This window comes from Schistocerca americana, chromosome X (assembly GCF_021461395.2).
Source record: "Schistocerca americana isolate TAMUIC-IGC-003095 chromosome X, iqSchAmer2.1, whole genome shotgun sequence".
NCBI lineage: Eukaryota > Metazoa > Arthropoda > Insecta > Orthoptera > Acrididae > Schistocerca > Schistocerca americana.
The window spans coordinates 658,643,237-658,668,301 of NC_060130.1; the positions used below are offsets into that span (position 1 = coordinate 658,643,237).

The window sequence follows — 25,065 nt, forward strand, 5'->3', positions numbered from 1 at the left end:
TTGGAAGACAAATGGACATTCAATGTAACAACCTGTTAATGCGTGTTGCATAGCACATTAAGTGCCCAACAAAATTTTTACTCGATATACAGAACTCAAAATTTTTTGTTTGCGAGTGACACTCATGTAATCTCATAGAAAAATATTGTTCAATATTCATTCAAACAATACATTTTTGTTGATGACTATCATTTGTGAACCACAAATAAATAGATCTCTGATGCACTTTTGAACTGACGAACTGACATTTCTTGTATAATAAAATATAAAAGCTATCACTAATAAAAACACTCAAAGTAACAAAGTAGGTAAGTACACTAAACACAGTTTAACAGCAATAAATTGACTAGTAATGTACTTTAAGGGCAAAATTTATTATTTACAAACAAGACTCTGTAGCATTTAACAGTATTACATAATGTAAAATCCAAGTTTGATACAATTCATCTTGAGGCTGTGTCCAGTTTGTGTTCTTACTAGATTTTTTTTTTTTAACTTAAAAAACCTAATACAAAAGATACCCTCTTGTGTAATTACCAACACATATCACAGCTCCCTTTAGAAACAAAACATTTTTGATTCTCCAAGTGACCAACATAGTATTATCTTACAAACACTAAAGATGTTATAGAGCAGTAAAGCAATAGTACAATTCACCAACAGGGCATTTGGAATCTGTGTGACATTTACAAGGCCACAGGTATTTTAAAGAAAGAAGATTTTAATTCACTCCCATTGGAATTAAAACTCTGTCAAGGAGACAAATGAGATTTCAAGGCAGAAGGTTCCTAAAAAATACACTAAGTTGATTTACCAAAAATAAACAATGAACCTTTTCTGCAATACAGTAATATATACATTGTTGGAACTGAAAAATTCAGTCCCATGCCACACACTATTTTCTCCCTTCAAGAGCACATCCTATAAGCTTATCTGTATGGATTTGCTTTTGATTAATATACCATGCTTATCTTTCTAGTTTTGATTTGGCAGTGCTATATATGAAATGTAAAACCTATCACTACCGTATGCCCAAGTACGTTGTCAAAGTAATACCAATAGCTGTGGTTTCTTTAACAAATGTCTTTCAGCCTTTGATAGAGCAAAATATCTGCACTACTTTTTCCATTTTTATGTAAGATATTTGTTGTATGCACTCTCCCTTTGTATAAAAAGCCATCACACAAATTAACATAGTAGCCTGATTGCAGTTAACACCATGAACACAGGCAATAGTGGCACCATATTAACATATGCAATCGATAGAAAAAATTTTTTTTTTTACATAAATGCTCACTTCTGTCATACTGAATGCCTTAATTTTATTACTACTGAGGTCATACAATTAATTGCAGAGTTGACATCGAAGTTTTGTGCCTTTTGGAATATAAATACAGGGACAAAATGTGAATAAAAACAAGCAATGTACTTCAATCTAATTTAATATGAGAAATAAGTATGCATCATCTTCTTCTATATCTTATTTCAACAATTAGAGAGGTGTGTGTGTGTGTGTGTGTGTGTGTGTGTGTGTGTGTGTGTGCGCTGTTTCTATTAGTGCAGTATTTTCCACAACTATTTGAAGTTTATAGTTACTGCATTGTATATACAAATACTGAAGAACGCACAATCCAAAAACACGGATTTAAAAAAAAAAAAAAAAAAACAGAGAGAGAGAGAGAGAGAGAGAGAGAGAGAGAGAGAGAGAGAGAGAATTGGTGTTACATTGTAAGTACCTATTAAAATCCATGACAGGAAATATGACAGCTCCACATGTTTCAGCACATGGGCAACCACTATAGTGTTACAGATATGGATTTAATAATTGACATAATGTGTATGTTCATACATAAAATAGAAAAAGTAAGTGATATTCCAGAAAACTTAATTAGGACCATATTGCAAGAACTTTCCCTCCCCCCCCCCCCGTGCAAAAATACTTGATTCCAAGCTCCTGTTTCTGAATGATAGGACACAAATATTTAGTACAGCTTCAATAAAAAGAATTAACCCATAAATAATTCTGAGGTATTATTCTTATTAAGATATGTCCTTCAAATTTCTTCACGTAAGTACTCGAGAGAGAACACTGCCACTTGCCATAAAAGGATTCAAAAGTACAAAAAAATTCTATGACTCAATAATACTACAGTAAAACAAATAAATTATTGTTCAATAGCAACTGGCTGACTTTTTGACTGAACATAAAAAGCAGTCTATACTCTGAATAGAAGAAGGTATTATGTAGATTTGATTTGTGTGTTGCAGACTTTATTTTCCAATTACGCTGTAGCTGCCATATTTGGGCTGCTCTGCTTCATTTTGAACCAAGAAGTTTCCTTGTATAGGAACCACAAATCTGATGCCCAAAGGAAAAAATTCAGAAATCCAAGAATCTGTAAGACAACCAAAATTTCAATCAGTTTATTATTATCAGCTTTTCATATTTGTATGTATTACTCCTGTTTGATTTAACATATGATTTACAACATACATTTACTCCAATAAATTACTTTTCCACTGCACCAACACTTGTCTATAGTACAAAACCACTTTTCGCAACGTATCTGCAAATGTTGAAACAGCAGCTGAAATTAGCCTATCTGGCAGATGGAGTGTCACACAGAACAAACATTGCACGAACAGAAGTGTACTTACTATTTAACAACTTGTTAATACAGATGTAATCAATGACAAAGTAACTGTTTAACTGAAATACTAAATCACTAGCTGAGTACCTGGTGGTTTATTCCAACCTTACCTTCTATTAGAGCCACCACCTCCCCTCCCACTCACCTGTCCAACACCACCTTCACCCTTCTCCCATTTACTGCCCCCCCCCCCCCCGCCCCCTCTACCTGTCAATCTCCTTCTCCTTCTCCTCCTTCGCCTCTCTGAATCTCAATTTTATCACCACTATCCCAGTAGATGGTTGCCATTTTTTAAACCCATAATATTATTTTGAATGTAGTAAGTAGAATGTGTACCAAGTTAGACTGAAATCAATCCGGTAGTTTCGGAGAAGCTTTTTACCCACTGTTTTGGCCACTTACAATGTCACATAATTAACATATTTTTACACAGTTTATCTGCATATCTAGCGAATTTCACCCTGCAGTGTCATTTTCACGCAGCTCAGTGTTTATGACAACACATCTTCAGAACTGTGTGTTGTACAACGACAATTTTGCACATACATTCAGTGGTTTATGTGAATACTGGCTGCAGAAAGTGTAACAAACACAGTTAACAGCAAAGAAGTAATAAATTAAAATGTAATGCCTGATGTGGCAGTTTTACTGCAACAATGAAACAAACCTGCCAAATTTAAACAGACGCAAAATCCCCAAGATTGGCGATCTTTTACAGAAGTTCGAAATTTAGTGTGGACTTCAATGCCAGATGCTTATAACAGTTTCCACAATGACACTTGTCTCGAAACCTGGCAGAAAATCCAAAGATATCCTGGTCGTATGTGAAGTATGTTAGCAGCAAGAAATAATCAATGCCTTCTCTGTGCGATAGCAATGGAGATACTATCGAAGACAGAGCTGCCAAAGCAGAGTTACTAAACACAACCTTCAGAAATGCCTTCACAAAAGAAGACGAAGTAAATATTCCAGAATTCGAATCAAGAACAGCTGCCAACACGAGTAACGTAGAAGTAAATATCCTCTGATAAGTGAAGCAACTTAAATCACTGAATAAAACCACGTCTTCTAGGTCACACTGTATACCAATTAGGTTTCTTTCAGAGTATGCTGATGCATTAGCTCCATACTTAATGATCATATACAACCTTCGCTCGACGAAAGATCCGTAGCCATGTCACACATGTCAACACCAATATTCAAGAAAGGTAGTAGTAGTAGTAATCCACTTAATTACAGGCCTATATCGTTAGCACTTAATTACAGGCCCATATCGTTAACATCGATATGCAGCAGGATTTTGTAACATATATTCTGTTCGAACATTATGAATTACCGTGAAGAAAATGGTCTATTGATACACAGTCAACATGGGTTTAGAAAGCATTGTTCTTGTGAAACACAACTAGCTCTTTATTTGCAGGAAGTGCGAAGTGCTACTGACAAGTGTTTTGGATCATTTCCATATTTCTGGATTTCCAGAAGACTTGACACTGTACCACACAAGCAGCTTGTAGTGAAATTGCATGCTTATGGAATATCATCTATTATGAGACTGGATTTGTGATTTCCTGACAGAGAGGTCACAGTTCGTAGTAGCTGATAAAAAGTTATCGAGTAAACAGAAGTGATTTCTGGCGTTCCCCAAGGTTGTTTGCAGATGACGCTGTTTATCAACTAATAAAGTCATCAGAAGATCAAAATAAACTGCAAAATGATTTAGAAAAGATATCTGTATGGTGAAAAAACTAGCAGTTGAGGTCATCCACCTGAGTGTTGAAAGGAATTCGTTCAACTTTGGTTACAGGATAACTCATTCAAATCCAAGGGTCATAAATTCAACGAAATATCAAGGAATTACAATCATGAACAACTTAAATTGGAAGGAACACACAGAAAATGTTGTGGGGAAGGCTAACCAAAGACTGTTTTATTGGCATGACACTTAGAAAATGTAACAGATCTACTAAGGAGACTGCCTACACTACGCTTGTCTGTCCTCTTTTAGAATACTGCTCACGGTGTGGGATCTTTACCAGATAGGACTAACAGAGTACATAGAATAAGTTCAAAGATGAAATAGGGGAGAGAGTGTCACTGAAATGATACAGGATTTGGGCTGGACATCATTTAAAAAAAGCATTTTTTGTTGTGGCGGAATCTTCTGACGAAATTCGAATCACCAACTTTCTTCTCCGAATGCAAAAATATTTTGTTGACACTGACCTACATAGGGAAAAACAATCACCACGATAAAATACGGGAAATCAGAGCTCGTACGGAATGATATAGGTGTTCATTCTTTCTGCGCACTATACAAGATTTGAATAATAGAGAATTGTGAAGGTGGCTTGACGAACCCGCTGCCACGCACTTAAATGTGATTTGCAGAGTATCAATGTAGATGTAGAACAGTAAAAATGTAGTAAGCAATAAACACTTCCCTTTCATCAGTTACTGGGGGATGTAGGCGAGAAAAAGTTTTGTAAACGTTTGAAACCATATGTAAAGTTTGTTGCAAGTCAGTAAATGCTCTCATTCTCTAATACTGGATGAATAAAGTCTCAGTATCTGTGCCGTAGACTACACTTCATTTTTAACACCCACGCCTCCTCCCCACTCCTTTCACACACTATGTGATCAAAAGTATCTGGGCACACCCAAAAACGTACGTTTTTCATAGTAAGTGCATTGTGCTGCCACCTTGCCACCTGCTGCCAGGTACTCCATATCAGCAACCTCTGTAGTCATTAGACATCATCATGAGAGAGCAGAATGGGGTGCTCCGCAGAACTCGTGTATTTTGAACGTGCTCAGGTGATTGGGTGTCACTTGTGTCATACGTCTGTATGACAGATTTCCACACTCCTAAACATCCCTAGGTCCACTGTTTCCATTGTGATAGTCAAGGGACATGTGCAGCACAAAAGCATACACGCCAACCTCGTCTGTTGGCTAACAGAAATGCCAACAGTTTAAGAGGGCAGTAACGTGTAATAGGCAGACATCTATCCAGACCATCACACAGGAATTCCAAAATGCATCAGGATCCACTGCAAGTACTATTCCAGTTATGCGGTAGGTGAGAAAACTTTGATTTCATGGTAGAGTGGCTGTACGTATGGTAGAGCGGCTGTACGTAAGCCACAAATCACACCGGTAAATGCCAAACACCACCTCACTTCGTGTACGACTGAACAATGAAAAAACATTGTGTGGGGTGACAAGTTATGGTACACAATGTGGCGATCTATTGGCAGGGTGTGGGTATTGTGAAGGCCCAGTGAATGTCACCTGCCAGCGTGTGTAGTGCCAACAGTGAAATTCGGAGGCAGTGGTGTTATGGTGTGGTCGTGTGTGTGTGTGTGTGTGTGTGTGTGTGTGTGTGTGTGTGTGTGTGGTGGGGGAGGGGGTGCGGCTTGCACCCCTTGTTATTTTGCATGGCACTATCACACCACAGGCCCACATTGATGTTCTAAGCACCTTCTTGCTTCCCACTGTTGAAGAGCACTTCAGGTTTGGTGATTGCATCTTTCAACATAATAGAGCACCTGTTCATAATGCACGGCCTGTGTAGGAGTGTTACATGACAGTAACATCCATGTAATGGACTGGCCTGCACAGAGTACTGACCTGACTCCTATAGAACACCTGTGGGATGTTTTGGAACGCCGACTACGTGCCAGGCCTCATCGACTCATATCAGTACCTATACTCAGTGCAGCACTCTGAAGAATGGGCAGCAATTCCCAAGAAACTTCCAGCACCTGACTGAATGTATGCCCGCGAGAGTGGAAGCTGCCATCAAAGCTAAGGATGGGCCAACACCATATTGAATTCCGGCATTACAGGAGGAGGGCACCACAAACTTTTAAGTCACTTACAGCCAGGTGACCAAATACTTAAATCAAATAGTGTAGGCAGGTGGTTTGTACTCCTGAAGTGATACTTTCCTGACAGTATGCGATGTGCATACCAAATTTGGTTGAAGTTAATCCAGGGGTTTAACAGAAGGTGTGGAAAACACCAGGGGATAAGAACTGCATAGGAAACTACCATATTTTATTACTAACCAAACCAGAATGTTAGTCCACCCATACCTGTTCACATGTTTAGTGTCTAGGACTTTACTATCTTATGGATCCATTAGTAGAGCCTATCTAGCATCTGACAAATGAACTGCAAAAGCCACAAACATTCGTATCACAAATAAAGAACAGAAATGAAATAGATCTTCAATACTAATGTTATGTCTAGGGATTAAAGTAAATTTATTCAGAATATAGTAATGTGGGGTACTAGCCTTCTTGTACCCAATTAATTGACAGACATAGGAATCCTTACTCCACTCCTTGGTTTGGACCTTAATTCCATCAAGCCGTAAAACGTCAAGGCTCACTGTTGCAAAGATTCAAATGGCTTTTTTAACCAAGGATAGTTGAACGTATGTTTCTGTAGTGGTCAGTTAATGTAAAGTGATGGAGGCAGTTTTGAATCAGACAGGATCTTATGTGATAAGTACACAATGATAAGAAGCTGTTACGTGGACAGAGGGGACTTTCAGCCTCTACAACCAAGCTAACAGTTGGGCTTGTGGGGGTGAACTCACTCTGGCAGATGACTGCAGATAGTGAAGTGGTCACTTCCATGCAAGTCGTGGTCCACTTCCCACTGAGCGATACCTCCAAGGGCAAATGAACACAAGTAGTGTATGGGTATAGGCGAACCAGTAGCAATGCTGTAGTGTTAATTACTCCACCCTGCTCCACTCCTCAGGCAGATGGTGGAAGATCTTGGTAGAGCAGTAAATATGTTTAAATTTATTAAAAGGAGACATAGATGTGAGATTTCAGCAATAAAGTGATTGAGCTTCTCAACAATGGGGTGTTGTGGTAGGAGGTACACAGAGCATACTGTGTTGTTAGTATGGGCAAGAACATGACCGGTACTGCTTGTAATGTTAAGTGCACAGGGAAAGTGGCATATGCCTTTGACGAACATTACCACCCCACTCTTTAACCTGTCACCAGTAAGGTTGTCTTTTCCTCGGGAGGCTATGTCTTCTAAGTACAAGACCATCCATGTTTTAAAAATTTCTTGAAAGGACATGTAGAGGGGTCTTTCCTGTACAGGAAGTCAATTCATTTATGTATGTCCTGAATTTTAATCTTAAACTGGAGTATGGAACCAATTTTAACACTTTTTTGATCACGTCAGCCATGTCATTATCACATCTGAAGGCATCTGGGATAGCTTGTTACTTTATCCCATTTCTTCATTCACGGGTGAAGGAGAAAGATTTGGTTTGGAGGCACTGTTCTTGAACTGCTTTTTCTACAATTAATTTATTTCAACATTTTCCAGCAGTGTATCTGAGATGCTATTAAATCAGGTTCCAATATTTCGGCTGGCAACCTTTCAGCCATTCTCAAGATGAGTCACTTGCAAGATTTTGAAGCACCACTTTACACTATGGAGTAAGCCCATGTTCATCATAACACTACTGACAGCAAGAAGTGTCAGTTAAAATACCAGAAGAAGATTTTATATTATCCTGAATACAACACCCCCCCCCTCCCCCCAAACAAAAGAAAAAAAAATTGAATATTTGATCACGACATTAATATGTTTGCTTTCTCTTGTTCTTATATTGTGGCTACCTTTTTTGCAGTTTCTTGAACCCGATTCCTTTGCAGGTGTGCATGTGTGTGGTAGTATTGGTTCCTGTTCAGTTGGATGTCTGCACCAAAAATATAATAATTTTGTAGAGCACATTCCCACGAAAGGCAAAGGTCCAGAGTTGGAATCTCGGTCCAGCACACAGTTTTGGTCTGCCAGGAAGTTTTATAATGACAGGTTTTTTCACAAAGAGGAAGGCACTGCTGAGAAATGTTGGCTTCCACAATTGGGATCTACTCTCTTCTTTTTGAATTTTTTTTGTTCCCAGCGAATTTTGGGAAGTCTTGGTTTCATATTGGTTTGCTTTCAAATCAGTTGATACACACAGCTAGAGAGATGCTGTCAGTGCAAAGTTCATGAGTTGCCTTTCAGAGTTTTACCCACAGGTTGTTTCTCCTTTGGAACCCATTGTTGTCACTGTGTCGGGGGCGCAAGTCTCAACCGTAAACCAGAGAAAGCCTCCGCACAGTATTCTCTCACTATCAGAGCTGTGGAAGTCACAAGGAAAGTGGCAGTCTTCACCAGCTCTATATTATTTCTTCTTTTCATTTGTTACACCTCAATTGTTCCTTCATATGGCCAGTCTTGTGTAATTTAGGAGACATCCATTTCATCCATCATGACGCAAGACGTACTCTTGCTTCAGTAGAGAGTGTTTGGCACCTCAGTGAGAAAGTCATTGAGTTTATGGATTATCTTTGTAGATCCGCCTGATAGGATCATTTTGTAATGGACAGCTAGCTGGTCGGGGAATACCTTGGGATTCAGTGAAAAATTTTATTCCGCATTTCTTGCTTGTGTATTCAACTAAGCATCCAATGCTAGCTCCATAGTTCAGCTACCCAATCTTTTAGCAAAATGTATCCCATTCTCTTTACATACAAGGGTTGTTGTCACCCTGATTCCCACCCTCTGGTGGGATTACCAGTTTGAATGCATCTCACTTTCCTCTGCCACAATCTCCAATCTCTCTTCCCTGGACTGTGCTTTCCAGATTTCCTCACATACTCCCCAGAATGGTGCCTGGCCACAGAACTGATAACGTTTTTGTCACTCTCATGACATTTCAGCACCTGTTACATCCAGTTCTTCAAGAGTTCCAGCGTGCTATCATCCTTTACACCAATGGCTCAAACTGTGCCTCAGATGGGATATGCTTGTAAATCTCCTACTAATATTTAACACCACTTGCTCCTGGGAACATGTGTTTACAACACAGCTGACAACCACTAGCAGAGCCTCTATTTTATTAGACGGACCTCCCTTGACCCTGTTTTAATACAAACTGAGTCAATGAGCTGGCTTTTGACCGATGCTATTCTTGCCATCCATTGGTCTCCACTATTCATGACCTTCTCACTTACCTTCATCATGCTGCCTGTTCAGTTGTCTTTCTGAGTCTCAAGTCATGGGGGTGCCCCAGGGAATGAACTGGCCGAGCCATTTGGCTAGGGAGCAAATACTTACTCTCGTTTGCAGTGCTGATCCCAGGTGCAGATTTGTGGGTGCACACGGTATCTCTGGCTGCTCAGAAATGTAACAAAATGTGATGGGCTACTGCCTCGTCTATGAAATCTGCACAATCTAGATGACAGCAGCATTGTGCTCTTCCTTCTGCTTATCTCAGAAGGAATCCACATTCCTATGCCATTTCCACATTGATCACACCAGGTTAACCCATCATTTTCTTTGGTGTAATGAATTGTGGTTATGGAGCCTTGCAACAAGGAGCTCATATCCTAGTGGAATGCTCCCTCCTTATCACCATCTGCATTAAGTATGGACTTCCGGACCGATTGCCTGTAGTATTGGCGAGGATTCATTGATGGTTGAACTGGTTCTAAGTTTTATCTGTGAAAGTGGTTTTTATTCTCTGTTATAAGGCTTTAGACACCTCCAGAACAGGCGTAGGGTGGTTGAGGTTGGGGTGTCTTCCACTGTACGCTGTGTCTGGGTGGTCCCCAACCCTGCCTCTTTGATCGAACTACTCTCTCATTCCTTTTACTCTGTTTTAATTATTTTCACATTTAGTTTGCCTCCTTTCTGCCCCACCCATTTTTCACTTCTTGGTGTTGCACTCTGTTGGATAGTGGATGATCTGGACTGTAACAGATCAGGGATGGTGCAGCTGTGGGTGGTAACATTTCCTGTCACATGCAGAGTCCCTGGGACACCCGCCTGCTGACTTCCCTAATTCATCTTGCTTGTATTACTGACAGTGCAAAAGCTCTATTACTTTTTAGCATTCTAGTTTCTGCTGTTAAGACTCTCCCTTAGATTGCCTCCATAATTGCTTTCAAGGTGGCAGTTTTTTTCTACGGGTAAAAACAATCACCAGAACTCATGGAATTCCCAATAGCTAAGATTTTGGGTCAGCCCACAAGATATATTCCTGTAGCTCAGTTGGAGACACTTAGTGAGACAGGTATGTTCAAGATGCGGAACCAAAAGAGAGCGGGTGACCTTGCGGCACACAGATGGTGCATAATGTGGCCGAGTTGTTGTTGTAGGCTTCCGGCCTCAGATGGCAGGGAGAGTGGTCCCAGATGTGAGCCCCATCACCGGCGGGTGCCGAAGAAGGGGACACTCCTTGGTCCTTGGGCCGGGGAGGGGGAGCAACTCCTGGAGGGATGTTGTAGGAACTGCAAGGGTGGGGGAGGGGAAAGGTGGACAGGGCTGGAGTAAGGAAGAGGTAGGAAGGGGAGAGGATGTAACAGAGGCAAAACTTGAAGAAAGTGACACTAGATGGCATGTCTCATTTTTGGCGAGCCTCAGCATAAGGCAGGCAATCCAGGGACTTTTACTCTTTTGTTTTCTGTCTTTTAAGCCGGGCAATCCGGTGAGTGAGGGGAGTGGCGGTCCTGACACTTTACACACATAGATGATTAAACACAGGGTCTTCCCTCATGAAGTGGGTGTTTACAGTACTACAAAGAGGGTCTGCCGTACAGTGGGAATATATATGCTGAAAACGCAAGCACCATAAGTGTCTCATGAGTGGTAGGATGTATGGCTCCGCGTCGTATCTGTAGCACATAACCTGTACCTGCACTTGGGTGGTATGCCCCTCAAAAGCCAGAATGAAGGTGCCGGTATCTGTGCAGTTATCTTTGCGACCATTCTGCACAGAGTAACAAAATGAACACCTAGTTGCTCCAGATTAGCCCGGAGTTCCTCACTGATTTGCAGGATGAGGTGTCTATGAAAAATCACCCTCTGGACTATATTCAGAGACTGGTGAGGGGTAATAGACACTGAGACAATGCCAAGATGATCATGAGCATGAAAAGCTGCAGACAGGATGGCAGAAGCAGCTTTGATCAACAGAGAGCCTGACTACACCTTACTGAGAAACTCCAGTTTACCAAAATTGTCCTCCATATTCTATAATATAAAAGGGGAGGGGGTGGCTTTGTGGCAGTGAATGTGTTTCTATCAATCCTAGTATAGGCGAGGTAGCGGGGAAAGTGTTTCATACCAAGATGGTAAGCCTAGCCATCCTTCCATGGTGTAGCCAGAGAAGGCAAGGCTGCCGGGTCGTACAAAGCAGCATTCAATGATCCTTCACCATTCTAAGAGATGGCCATTTGAGAATGGGCAAATTTTTGCAGGTTGACACACTTCATGTGCCAAGCATCTGCCCACCCCGATGGTGCCACCCAGACACAGAAAGGGCCTCCTGGTGTGGCGGCCATTGCTGGGAGTTGAGAAGCTCCTGGAAGACAAGCAACCACTCCTTGGTATACGTGGGGAGGGAACAGCTCAGGTATCAGTAGTGTGATCCCTGTGTTGCCAGAGGGGCTCAGCCAGATGGTTGCATAACCACCCCACCACACGGACTGGCTACACATGTTGGTGACATAGCAGAGTGGAGGGAGGCTACGGTGGGGAAGGAAGAGGGGTAGGAAGGGAGGGAGGGAGGGGAGAGGAATCCTAACCGTAGACACTAGGGAGGGAGATCTTCCCCAAATGGCTCACACCAAAAACAGGAAATTTAGCAGTGGAGACCAAACCTCAAGCTAGGACGTAAACGCCAAAAGGGATGAAAGGGAACAGGCAGAAGGAACAAAACTGCAAGCAATGCAGGGAACCAGATGGACAGCCAGGTCGATACAGGACAACACAGAGCGGGAAGGAGAGGGCATTGGGGAAGGAGTGAGGGTAGGGAGCAAGGGGCAAGGTGAAGGAAATACAGCCAGGAAGGAAGAATGGCCTGCAATAGTTCAGGGCCCATGTGCACCACACACTAACTCATGAAAGAACCGTGAGCCCCCCTGGGGGGGGACCACAAAGGTTGAATGAGGCACTCTATCTGGACTCTACCTAGCAGGAGGCTGTGCCATTGCAGCAATGGATATAAATGTGAGTCGTGCATGATGGCACATCAGCACACCACATCAGAAATGTGCACATCTGATGCAGACATTTCGGGACTGCTGGACTGGTTGGGGGTGGAGGGCAGCACACCTTGGCCTGCCCGTTCCCACACCTCAGTCCCCTAGACTTTTGGTTATGGGTACCCTTGAAGGCATCACGTCTTCAATGCATGCCAGCAGGTACGATGACAACAACAACCAGAGGGCAGAGGGATGCAGTGTCATGAATGGATGCCACGTTAATCATAGAAAGTGTGTATTTCCAGACCCTTGTTTATTGGGTTTATTTTTCTTGTTTTGAAGAGTGATACCCACCTCTCAAAGTATTTGACACTTTTTAACACCTTGTATATGAAAAGTTAACAATATATGCCAGAGTGGGACACACTAACAAGTAGAGGCCACGCTGTTGGGATCACAAATTTACTTCCAACTTTGTACACCTCCAGAAGGCCATTAAAAACAACAATGTACAAGTAGGAAAAGTCACTAATATGGCAATTCAGAGAAACTCACAAGAGAAGTTTTACACATCTTGACCACACCGACTTCTTATGCCTGGCACCTTCACACAGATACATCAGTTGCATTACAGAAACATAAAACTTCTCTTGTGATTTTCTCAAAATCGCCAGCATAGTGCACCTTACTACTTTCACATTATATTCTTTTAATGGCCTACTAAAGGTGTACAAAGTTTGAAGTAAATCCGTGACCCCAACGTCATGGTCTCCCTTGTAAGGTTCTCCAGCTGAGCTACAGAAATGTCTTATGGACTGCCCCAAAACGTCAGCTAATGGGAGTCCATTTTTTTCATACAGGTATGCATCCTTTAGTTTTGGTTTGGCACAGCTTTAACTAACAAAGTATACTTAATATTTACATGGTTTTCTAAATGAAACACTACATTACAGCATACAGCAGAAGGGAACATCACTGGACTACAACACACATCATCATCTTGGCTTCGTTATCAGGTTACTCCTTTTCCATTTTGCGTATTCCCTGGTATGCAGTTATGGATGTTCTGCTTGACACATTTAGTGCTGCGCTTTAGGGGTATTGAAAGAATCAGAGCATACTTAACAAATTTCCCCCATTCACAGCGTATTAGCTCCAATGCATTCAGTGTCACACAGGCACTATACACAACTAGCTCTGTGGAAATATGGATCCTGAGGAGACTAATTTAACATCTCATCACATGATTGAACACGCTACATTAAAATTATGCTCTTCTTAGACAATACAAAAAGTAGAAGGTTAAAAACAAAGGCTTTCTTGTATTTACCCCTTTAAAATTGCCAGCTTGAAAGCAGTTATGGAGTGCATAAAATGTGGTGACACATTCCAGTCCTAGCATAATACTCTGATACAAAAAATCCATCTCTACCATGTTAATTTTCACACTGATTTCATACATCATCAAAAATTACCACTTTATGATTAGTGGTGTGGTAGGGATCACCTTACCATTCATGTGATCATATCTATACTCTTGTGGTGCATCAAATCTAATACTTAGAAGTCCAATGGCCTAGCAGTCCAATATAAGCACACTAGACAAAAAAATTTTGTGACACTCAGGAGCCATCAACCTCGCCATGTAACACCAGCACTGGCCTTGATAATGGCCTCAATTCTACAGGTATGAGCTAAAGTTTCAACAGGTATGCCATATCCAGTTGAAGCTACTCACTGAACATTATATCCCAGAACACTACTAAGCTGCAAGGGTGTTTATTACATTGTTTCACCAAACTTTCTATGGTGATTATGATCCTGTGATTTATCAAAACAATTTGGGTGCAATAATGGTGGGCTGGTTGGTTGGCTGGCTGTGGTGACGGGGTAGGGGTGGTATGGAACCAAACAAGGTCACCAGTCCATCCATCCAACAGTGGTGCATCCAGAAGTATAAACTGCCACTGAGAACATTTTCTCATCTAGTTGGGAGGGTGTAAACAGTAGAAACGAGAAGGCTAAAAATTTAATAGACATCTTTTGAACTGTCAATAACACAATGAAGATGAAGGAAACAGTGAAGTCAGCAAGTGAGTGTCCCCAGGGCTCTGCACGCAACAGGGAATGTCACACCCACAACTGTACCATCTCTGATCCATTACAGAGCAGAGCATTCACTATCCAACCAAGTGTAACAACCACAACAGAAAAATGGGAGCAGAGGTGCAAAAAAGGAGGCAAACTAAATCTAAACATAACTATAACAGAGTAAATGGGGCTGAGACAGTAACCACATAAGTCTTTTGTGTTCAATTGACATGACAGCTGTAAACTAAGAGGAGACAGTAAAATCACTACACGTAAACACTGGTCAAGGGGGGACTACCCCTCCCCTCCGGAATTCAGACTGACCTGTGCAAGCGTGAATCTGGCAGCTTGGGTGACATGACAGCTGTAAACTAAGAGGAGACAGTAAAATCACTACACGTAATCACTGGTCAAGGGGGGACTACCCCTCCCCTCCGGAATTCAGACTGACCTGTGCAAGCGTGAAGATAATGATTTATAGATAAGAGAGAAGACTACTTTGAGATGCCTGAGAGGGAGTTGGGTTGGGTTGTTTCGGGAAGGAGACCAGACAGCCAGGTCATCGGTCTCATCGGATTAGGGAAGAACGGCGAAGGAAGTCGGCCGTGCCCTTTCAAAGGAACCATCCCGGCATTTGCCTGGAGCGATTTAGGGAAATCACGGAAAACCTAAATCAGGATGGCCGGACGTGGGATTGAACCGTCGTCCTCCCGAATGCGAGTCCAGGGTCTAACCACTGCACCACCTCACTCTGTGTGCAAGCGTGAATCTGGCAGCTTGGATGCGCGAGAAAAATTTTCGTAGTAGCATATGGCTGCTTGTTGCTACTGCCAATATAGCTAACAACCACAATTTAAGTAGTCAGAAGCGGGAGAAGGTACTGCTCATGAACCCACTGGCAACTGCTCAAACAAACCTGATGTAAACAATTGCGACGTCATGCTCATCATTAGTAGTTGTGAAGTTTTGCACAGTCTTTGTCCTAAAGCCTTTGACACATTTTTCTGTTGGCAGACACTTGTGTGTGCACTGTGTTTGTTGCTGCAAATGGCACATTTCCTTTGCAACTCAAGTTTTATTTCATTTTTTCTCTCATTTGTGTTTTATTAATGCAGTATTATTCTGCAGTATCAGGATATAGTAATATTCTTTGTTAGAGTGTCAGTTCTTATCAGTCAAAATTACAAAAATTTACAAACACACACACACACACACACACACACACACACACACACACACACACAAAAAACTGCCTCGGAGCATTGGAGTATAGAAAAAACTAAACTCCTCCCGAACAGGCATGAAGGCCCAATGGCCAATGGTACTGACCAGCTGCCGTGCCATCCTCAGCCCATAGGTGTCATTGGATGTGGATATGGAGGGGCATGTGGTCAGCAGACCGCTACTTCTTAATCAAGCAGTTCTTCAGTTTCCAGAATGAGATTTTCACTCTGCAGCGGAGTGTGCGCTGGTGCGCTGATATGAAACTTCCTGGCAGATTAAAACCGTGTGCTGGACCGAGACTCTAACTCGAGACCTTTGCCTTTCGCGGGTAAGTGCTCTACCGACTGAGCTACCCAAGCATGACTCACGCCCCGTCCTCACAGCTTTACTTCTGCCAGTACCTCGTCTCCTACCTTCCAAACTTTACAGAAGCTCTCCTGCAAACCACGCAGAGCACTTGGCTGTTAGAGCACGTGCCCGTTAGAGCACTTGCCCACGAAAGGCAATGGTCCCGAGTTCGAGTCTTGGTCCGGCACACAGTTTTAATCTGCCAGGAAGTTTCAGCTCTTCAGTTTGCTTCACAAGGGCCTGCTGCACTCCACTTGCCAAAAGCGCTCGGCAGACCGGATGGTCACCCATCGAAGTGCTAGCCCAGCCTGATAGGAACTGGTGTTACCAGTTCTTCTTCTTCTTCTTCACTTCTGGTGGGCAAGGATTATTCAAGGGGCTATATGCACTGAGTGCGGAGACAGATGAAGAGTGGATAGGCCAGGAATGCCACAGGCCGTGACTCATTCAGGCATTGTTTGGCATCTGGCTTCTGGTCTGGAGGCTGCCAGTCTGAGGGATCCCAAAGGGAGCACTGTCACCAGTAGACACCGAAGAAGCTGAACGCTCTCTGGTTGGGTGTGGGAAGTGGTTCCCAAAGAAGGTACTGTGGGAACCACAGGAGAGAAAGGTGGTGGTAGATCTGGTTTGGGGGAGAGGGGAAGTGGATGGGGCACAATGATCATTTTTGCATAATTGATAATCATATCCAGAATTTAGACATTTATATCTGTTCCATGCCTCAGTATATGCCACGCATTTAATAGATCTGTATTCCTAATCTTCTGTCCTTTCCTGAAAACTGGGCAAACTGGCAAATGTGGAGGGTGATGTTCCACGCAGTTGACATACAAAGGTGGATGTTCAGGAAGACTACATTCATGGAGTGATCATCCACAAGCTGCCACGCACTGTGTGTCATTCAGCGGGATGACATATGCCCAAAGCATAAATATGTGAAGCATCTCTTAGGGAATAGGACATAAGATCTCACATCACACTTAACCATGACCTTGACTTTCTCCAGGATGTCATTCCCTTCAAAACTCTGCCTGTAAAATTATCCTTCATCCCTTTTGTACAGGACTGATAAACCGTACACCTCTCCAGTGGTCCAGTGGAGATTAGTCCAGAGTTCCTCATCTGTTTGGAGCATCTGGAAGACAATTCCTAGTACCGTGTTCAAAGTTCTGTGTGGGGTAATGGTCACAGTGTAACGTAGCAAGTAATTCTGTGGGGTTTTTTTTTTTTTTTTTTTGGGCGGGGGGGGGGGGGGTTAGGGCACAAAACATCTAAGGTCATAAGCTCCCAGTATAGAACCATAGAATGCTGGAACCGCAAGGGCAAAAAATTGTTTGAAGGCCCAATACAGAAAGGAAAAAACAAATCTAAAACGTCAAGACATTACAGAAGAGTATCTAAAAAAACGTCGACAAGACACCGGAGTCACCAGGTACAAATCAAATCTCTTTTGTCATATTACTGCTTTTTAAAAAACTTTAAACGCGAGCCACAGCTCGCATATCATCCGCTAAAACATCCAGGAAAGCAGGCAGCAGCCCGAGCCTGAGATGTAAGTGGCTGAAACGGGCAGAGGATCAGGAAATGTCCGACTGTTAATGGCTGGTTACAGAAAGGACAGTTGGGTGCAGGGTCGCCACTCAAAAAGTGGCGGTGACTAATGCTGCAGAGCCCTATTCACAACCAAGCTAACATTACTTCCTCATGGTGAAATGGCCAGGAGTAAGTCTAACAGGCTGTTGGGAGAGGTTTGACCTCTGAGTTTGTTCCCATGAAGGGAGTACCAATTGTCATGCCAAAGTGACGTGATATGCTGATAGAGAAAATTACAAATGTTTTGCGAGGGAAGAGAGTAGGAGGCGGGCCGACCAAGATGGACTGTGGCCTTGGCTGCAGCATCAGCGTTATTCCCAGACATACCAACATGGTCAGGAACCCACATGAATATCACTTGTGCTCCCCATCCGGGAACAAATGGAGGCAGTCCTGGATCCGTCTAACAATGGGGTGGACTGGATCTGGATCATCCAGACTCTGAAGGGCACTGAGGGAGTCAGAGCAGATCACACAGCGAGGGAGCTGGTGCCTCCGGGTGTAGTTAACAGCCTGAGAGAGGGCAAAAAGCTGTGCGGTAAAAATTGTGCACTGGTCGAGAAGCCAGAATTGAAACTTATCCCCGATGACTAAAGCACAGCCAACACTGTGTGTGGACTTGGAACCATCAGTGTACAAAAATATGCTATTGGCAAGTTGTGAGTGAAGTTCGAGAAATTTGCAGTGATAAGTCAGCTCAGGAGTCGAATCCTTTGGGAATGAGCTGAGGTCAAAATGAACACAAACCTGTGCCTGAGGCCAAGGTGGGGAAGAGCTCTCACCCATTCGGAAAGTGGCAGGAAGCGTTAACTGCAGCTGCTGAAGCAGGTGACTAGAGTGGACGCTGGGAGGCCGCAGAGAAGGGATGTACATCTCGTATTGGCGGTCAAGAATGTTATCAAAAAAAGGGTCAAAGGCTGAGTGGCCTGGCATGGAAGAAAGCCGACACGCATACCTACTGAGTAGGATGTCATGTTGGTATGACAGTGGTAGTTCACCGGCTTCTGCATAAATACTCTCAACTGGGCTAGTACGAAAGGCACCAGTGGCGAGACAGATCCCCAAATGATGGATTGTATTTAGACAGCGTAAGATAGACGGCTGTGCAGAGGAGTAGACAATGCATCCATAATCCAACTTTGAGAGGACAAGAGAGCGATACAGGTCGAGGAGGACAGTCCAGTCAGCTCCCCGAGAGGTAAAACTCAATACACGAAGGATGTCGAGGGATCGGGTGCAGCGTGTAGCCAGGTAGGACACGTGGGGAGACCAGCTGAGTTTCCTATCAAATATAAGCCCTAAGAACTGTGCTGCATCCATGAACAGGAGAGCATTTTGGCCCAGTCATAAGGACGGTGGAAGAAATGCCTTGTACTGCCAGAAGTTGCCGCTAACTGATTTGATAGCAGAAAAGCGGAAACCATTTGTGACACTCCACGAATAGAGACGGTCCTGACAATGTTGAAGACAGTGTTGCAGGAGACACGTCCGCTGGGAGCTGCAATAAATAGTAAAGTCGTCAACGAAAAGAGCCGGAAATGCCAGCTGGAAGTCAGTCCATAATTGGGTTGATGTCTATGGCGAAGAGGACGACACTCAGTACGGAGCCCTGAGGCACCTCATTCTCCTGTAAAAAGGTGTGGGATAAGGAGGAACCCACACGTACCCGGAAAACTGTCTGTCAAAAAATCCCGGATTAAAGTGGGAAGACTACTGCGAAGGCCTCGTGTGCATAGTACGTAGAATGCCTGTCCGCCAACAGGTATCCTAGGCTTTCTCCAAATCAAAGAGCACAGCCACTGTTTGACGCTTCTGCAGAAAATTATTTATGACGAACGTCGACAGGGTGACAAGATGATCAATCGCTGAGCAGCGCTTTCGGAACCCACACTGAGCATTAGTGAGAAGATGGTGGGACTCAGCCACCAAACTAAGCGACTATTGATGATGCATTCCATCACCTTACAAATGCTGCTGGTAAGGGAAATTGGACAATAGCTAGAAGGAAGATATTTATCTTTACCAGGCTTAGGTAGGGGAACAATAGTAGCTTCACGACAAAACGTGGGAAATACACCATCAGTCCAAATACAGTTGTGGGTATAGAGGAAAAAGGATTTTCCTGCAGGAGGAAAATTCTGCAGCATGAGGATATGGATTGTTTCCGGCCCAGGAGCTTAAGACCTGGATGAGGAGAGAGCACGCTCGAGCTCCCTCATAGTAAAAGGAGTAGTGTAGCATTCTCGATCCAAAGAGAGAAAAGAGATTGCATGAGCCTCCTCTGCCTGTTTCCAAGGAAGGAAGGCAGGATGGTAGTGCATGGAGCTTGAAACCTCTGGAAAGTACCAGCCCAAAGCGTTGGAAAGTACCAGCCCAAAGCGTTGGAAAGTACCAGCCCAAAGCGTTGGAAAGTACCAGCCCAAAGCGTTGGAAAGTACCAGCCCAAAGCGTTGGAAAGTACCAGCCCAAAGCGTTGGAAAGTACCAGCCCAAAGCGTTGGAAAGTACCAGCCCAAAGCGTTGGAAAGTACCAGCCCAAAGCGTTGGAAACATCGACAGGGTCAACTATGACGTTTCCCACCACAGTCAGACGACGGATAGGGGAGTGGGCGGTAGTCACGGAAAGCCGGTGCAGGCCACCCCCAAATGAGAGAGGATGGAGTAAAACTGTTGAACGAGCTGGTGAAGGAAACCCAGCATGTGCTTTCCTTGATAGTGCGATGTCACTGCGCACGTAGTTGCTTGTAGTGGATGCAGTTCATTAGGATGACTGTGAAAGGATGTGACCATAGGATGACTGTGAAAGACACAAAGCGCACGTCGTCTGGCATGAATCTCATTGCTGCACTCTACAACCCACCAAGGGACTGGGAGCCGACGGGGAGAAGTAGTAGTACAAGGGATACAGGATTCGTCATCAGAGAGAATAACGTCCACAAGGTGCTCGACCTGATCATCACAGCTGGGGAAACTGTCAAGGAGGAATAGAGTCTCCACTCAGCAAGAGAGAATTTCCAGTGAGCGGGCCACTGTAATGGAGTGTGACTGTACGGGCGAGTCACACAAGGGAAGTGGTCACACGAGTAAGTATAGGAAAGAACACACCACTCAAGACATCAAGCGAGATCGAGAGGTCTAAGTGGAAATAAATGTGCATGGAATCAGAGAGAAACATAGCTTCGCCGGTGTTAAGGCACACAAGATTAAGATGATTAAGAAGATCCATCAAAAGAGAACCTCTCGGACAGGCGACAGGCGAGCCCTAAAGAGGATGGCGGGCATTTGTGTCACCGAGGAGCAGAAAGGGTGTAGGAAGCTGAGCAATAAGCTGCATCAGGTCCTCCCTAGCAGCAGCAGAAGACGAAAGGATATAAATGGTGCAGAGGGAAAAGGTAAATTCAGGAAGGAAAACACAGGCAGCAACCGCTTGCAGGTGGGTGTGCAAGGGGATGGGACGATGACAATCATCATCTCATAGAAGTATGACCCCATCATGAGCAGGAATCCCCGCCGTAAGGAGAAGGTCCATCCATAGCGAAGTAAAATGGGAAAGAGCAAAGTGGTCTTGAGGACATAGCTTGGTTTATTGGAGAAGGACTACTAAGTGAACACTGTGATCGCAGGAGCAGCTGGAGGTCCGCCCTGTTAGACCAAAGGCCATGGATATCCCACTGTAAAAGGGCTATAAAAATTAGAAACACCGGAGAATGAATAAGAAACACTCACCTCAACGGGCACTTAGGGCGAGCCGTTGAGGGAGAACGGCCGCTGGAATCCACAGGTGGAGGATCTTCGTCCATAAACTCAGCAGGATCAACGGAGCTTCCCCAGTGTCTGTCAGTTGAAAAGGGCCAACTAGTCGGAGAGGGGGAAGACAGACTGTCTTTGGCTGATTGTTCTGACTTTGGGCGATTTGCAAAAGAGCCAGACGGCTGCCAACTCTAGGTACCCAAGAAATCTTCTGGGAATAATCCTTTTTGAATTGACAGTTCGCTCAATGCATTGCAACCGTCTTCATTGGCGAGTGCGAAGAGCAGGTAGCAGAATCTACAGCCCGGGAAGCGGGAGACAGAGCGTCAGCTTGAAGGCGAGGAGACTTTGCCACCATTTAACTGAACTGTAAGTCACAAGTTTGCGTAGCCATGTTGTTTGTGGGATGGGGAGAGGCTAACATGGTGCTGTAGCTTCTGGACGAAGGGACATTCGGTTTACGGCTCGCCAACAATTTCCAGGCAACAGTAAAAGGTACCTTTTCCTTCACCCTAATCTCCTGAACAGCTCATTCGTCTTGCTATACGGGACAAGAATGAGAAGCAACATCATGTTCCCCATTACAATTGACACAGCGGGAGGAAGGAGGTGGACAGGCGCCCTCATGTGCATCCCTGCTACAAGTGACACATTTGACTGTGTTTTTACCATCCAACAGCAGGGTCTAGATAAAACAGCAGGATGAGTTAAGTGTTTTGTGAGCCTCCACTTTTATAGGATATTCGTGGAGGATTTGGGCCTTGAGTAATTTCTGGGCCTGGAGAGCACTATCAATTTCCAAGAGCAGAGTTCCATTGTGGAGACGAGGGCATGACTTCACAGGGCCGGCGATGCCACCCACGCCTTTCTGTATAACAAAGGGGTTAACAGTAGTAAAAGTCTGGTTTTCATCTGAACATGAGACTACTAGATATCGAGGCACAACAGGAAGAGACAATGAGGCAGGAGCCTCACTCCACTTTCTTTTATGTGAAACACTCTGATAAAGAGAAGGAAAATTAGTCATTGGGAAGAAGTCCCCCATGACTGCCAGCATTTCTGATGGTGTGCTCCTTCCAGCCAGGGAACCTCCAAAGGGGAGGCAGTACAAGAGAGAAACCAATGCAAATGAGCTTCATCAGCCCATGGAAGCACGAGACATCTCCCCAAGAGAGGGGAAAAGGACAGGAGATGAGGAGACAAGAAGCACAGAGAGAGAAGCAGTGCTGTGAGGGCTTGGGCCCTGTGGGCGCCAAGCACGTACTCACCAAAGAGCGATGAGTGCCCTGGGGAGGGGGGGTGCGTTGTCGTAGGTGTAATGAAGTATGGAGCTGCCAGCACCTCCAGTCCAGATGCTAACTTAAGGCAGATCCTAACTGTGGCAATGACTCCACCTGGCAGTAGGACACTTTCGAGTATTTATACTCCCTAAGAATCTAAATAAACTAAATTAATTCTTTTGAAATTTTGTTCAAACTTTACAGAATGCTTTTCTTTGTTAAAATGATATTGTCCAAATTTCATTTTGTTATTTACCATAGTTTCAAAGACAGAAAATATTACCTAACAATCACAAAAACCATTGTGGTAATTCAAAACTGATCTAGTAATGACAATAGATTAACTTCCAACATAATATGGAGCTATTATGAAAAGTTCAGCTCCTAAATGTCAATTAACTACAATGTTTCATTTTATAAAAGTTTGTAATTTTTATTTGAAATAATATTTGAACCTTTTAAAATTAATATTCAGTTATATTTTGTTACGTGACAGAGTGGATGAGGGACAAATGAAAATTTGAAATGTTTGATTTTGTGAAGACGTGTGTGAAATCCAAACTGTAGGAAAAATTCCAGGGAAGAACACGAGTCATAACATTTCTGAGTATGCTTTTGTAGAAGGCAGCTGAAACAGAAGTTAGGAATAGAGGAAGTTTGTTATTTAGTTTTGGAATTATTTCATACTTTATTTGGTTTATAATTAAATCTAATGTAATACAGTGGAACTTTGATTTCACAATTTTCTCAATTCTACACCATAAATTCCTAGCCCCTGTGAAAAACCCGTAAGATCAATACAGAAAATTTCTCCATTTTACGTTTCTTCCTAGTAAAGTTTTCATCGATTCCAAGTTCTTACTCGACGCCTCACTTGACTTCGTCCTGTTTATGTTTAATGTGACAAACTGGCAGCAGGTGGGCATCCGGCCACCCCTTAACATTAACCTAGCCAAATCCGTCCCTAACCACGCCGACCTTGTGAATCGTGGGATAAAGGCACCAACAAGAGATGATGATGTTTAATGTGACAGAGTTTTAAGTGGCACACAAGACAGATGGTTCACACCATGGGTGGTGGTCGTGGTACTGAGGGAATATTTTAGGCTGTTGTGGAGAGGGCAGATGTGTGAGGAAATGCTGACGTAATCCACAGTCAGTGTTGCCAGCACAACTTCCAATATTTAGCTTCACTGTGCAATTATGATAGAACTACTGCAACCCAACAGTGTTAGTGGATAAACAAGACAGTTGACACGATGTGTTCCCAACTGAGCCAGTACGTGACGAATGGGGTCCTGCCACCACCTTCTTTTGTGCTACTTATTCATTTTAATCATTCTGCACGTATTTCTGATGTATTCAGCAACAATATCAATCATCACCCTTTAAAATTCCAAACACTGAGTCTATAAGAAAATACTCTGTTATAATCGAGAAAACATCGCTCATTTCCGGCTAGTGAACTCTTATTGGCAGGCGCCTTGTTAAGTCACCCAGTAACAAGCGCAACCACGACACCACAGTAACACGTAAAATGAGCTCGCATAATGGATGTGTGGAGAGTGGGAGTAGTTCTTCAGTGATGGGAATGCAAGTGGGGGTGAAAGTTTTGTGAAGTGGTGAAAATATACTTTTCATGCAGTTGATGTGCCACGACAGAGATGTCAACGGAAACAGAATGTCACACAGGAACAGAATGAGAGTTTTGTGATTGTATATTTTATAGACACTCATGTTCAAATCTGACATCATACAGTTGCAACAACAACAACAACAACAACAACATACACTACTCAGGCATATACTTTGTGCCGCACACACCACACACTGTAGATCGTAAACAGTGGCAACAGTGATAGAGGGCATGAATCAAAACTGTAGCACCTGAGCTTTCCTCAAATTTACATTTTACAGAGGGTACAGAAATTCACCTCCGATTTCTAATAAGCTTATAACTTCAAGTGGGGACGGAAACTCATTTTTTCACGTTTGTTTCTCTCATCAAGCGTGAAGTAACACTTTAGGATATGAAGTGTGGCTCATAAGAAAAGCATTAAACAGTAACAAAAAAGGTGACAAAGTATGACATTAAGCAGATGTCCGCATTTAC

At 43.3% G+C, this 25,065-nt stretch overlaps 1 protein-coding gene across 4 annotated transcripts in view; it reads right to left on the reverse strand.

The window, feature by feature from the left end:
• Window positions 1-355: 355 nt before the first annotated feature.
• The window catches only part of LOC124556832 (synaptoporin-like), a 104,664-nt gene continuing 79,954 nt past the window's right edge, over window positions 356-25,065 (reverse strand). For all 4 annotated transcript variants that reach the window (XM_047130848.1, XM_047130849.1, XM_047130847.1 and 1 more), the window contains one exon: window positions 356-2,396. In XM_047130848.1, coding sequence (XP_046986804.1) covers window positions 2,283-2,396 — 114 coding nt within the window. In that variant the 3' untranslated portion in view covers window positions 356-2,282. The remainder of the gene's footprint in view (window positions 2,397-25,065) is intronic.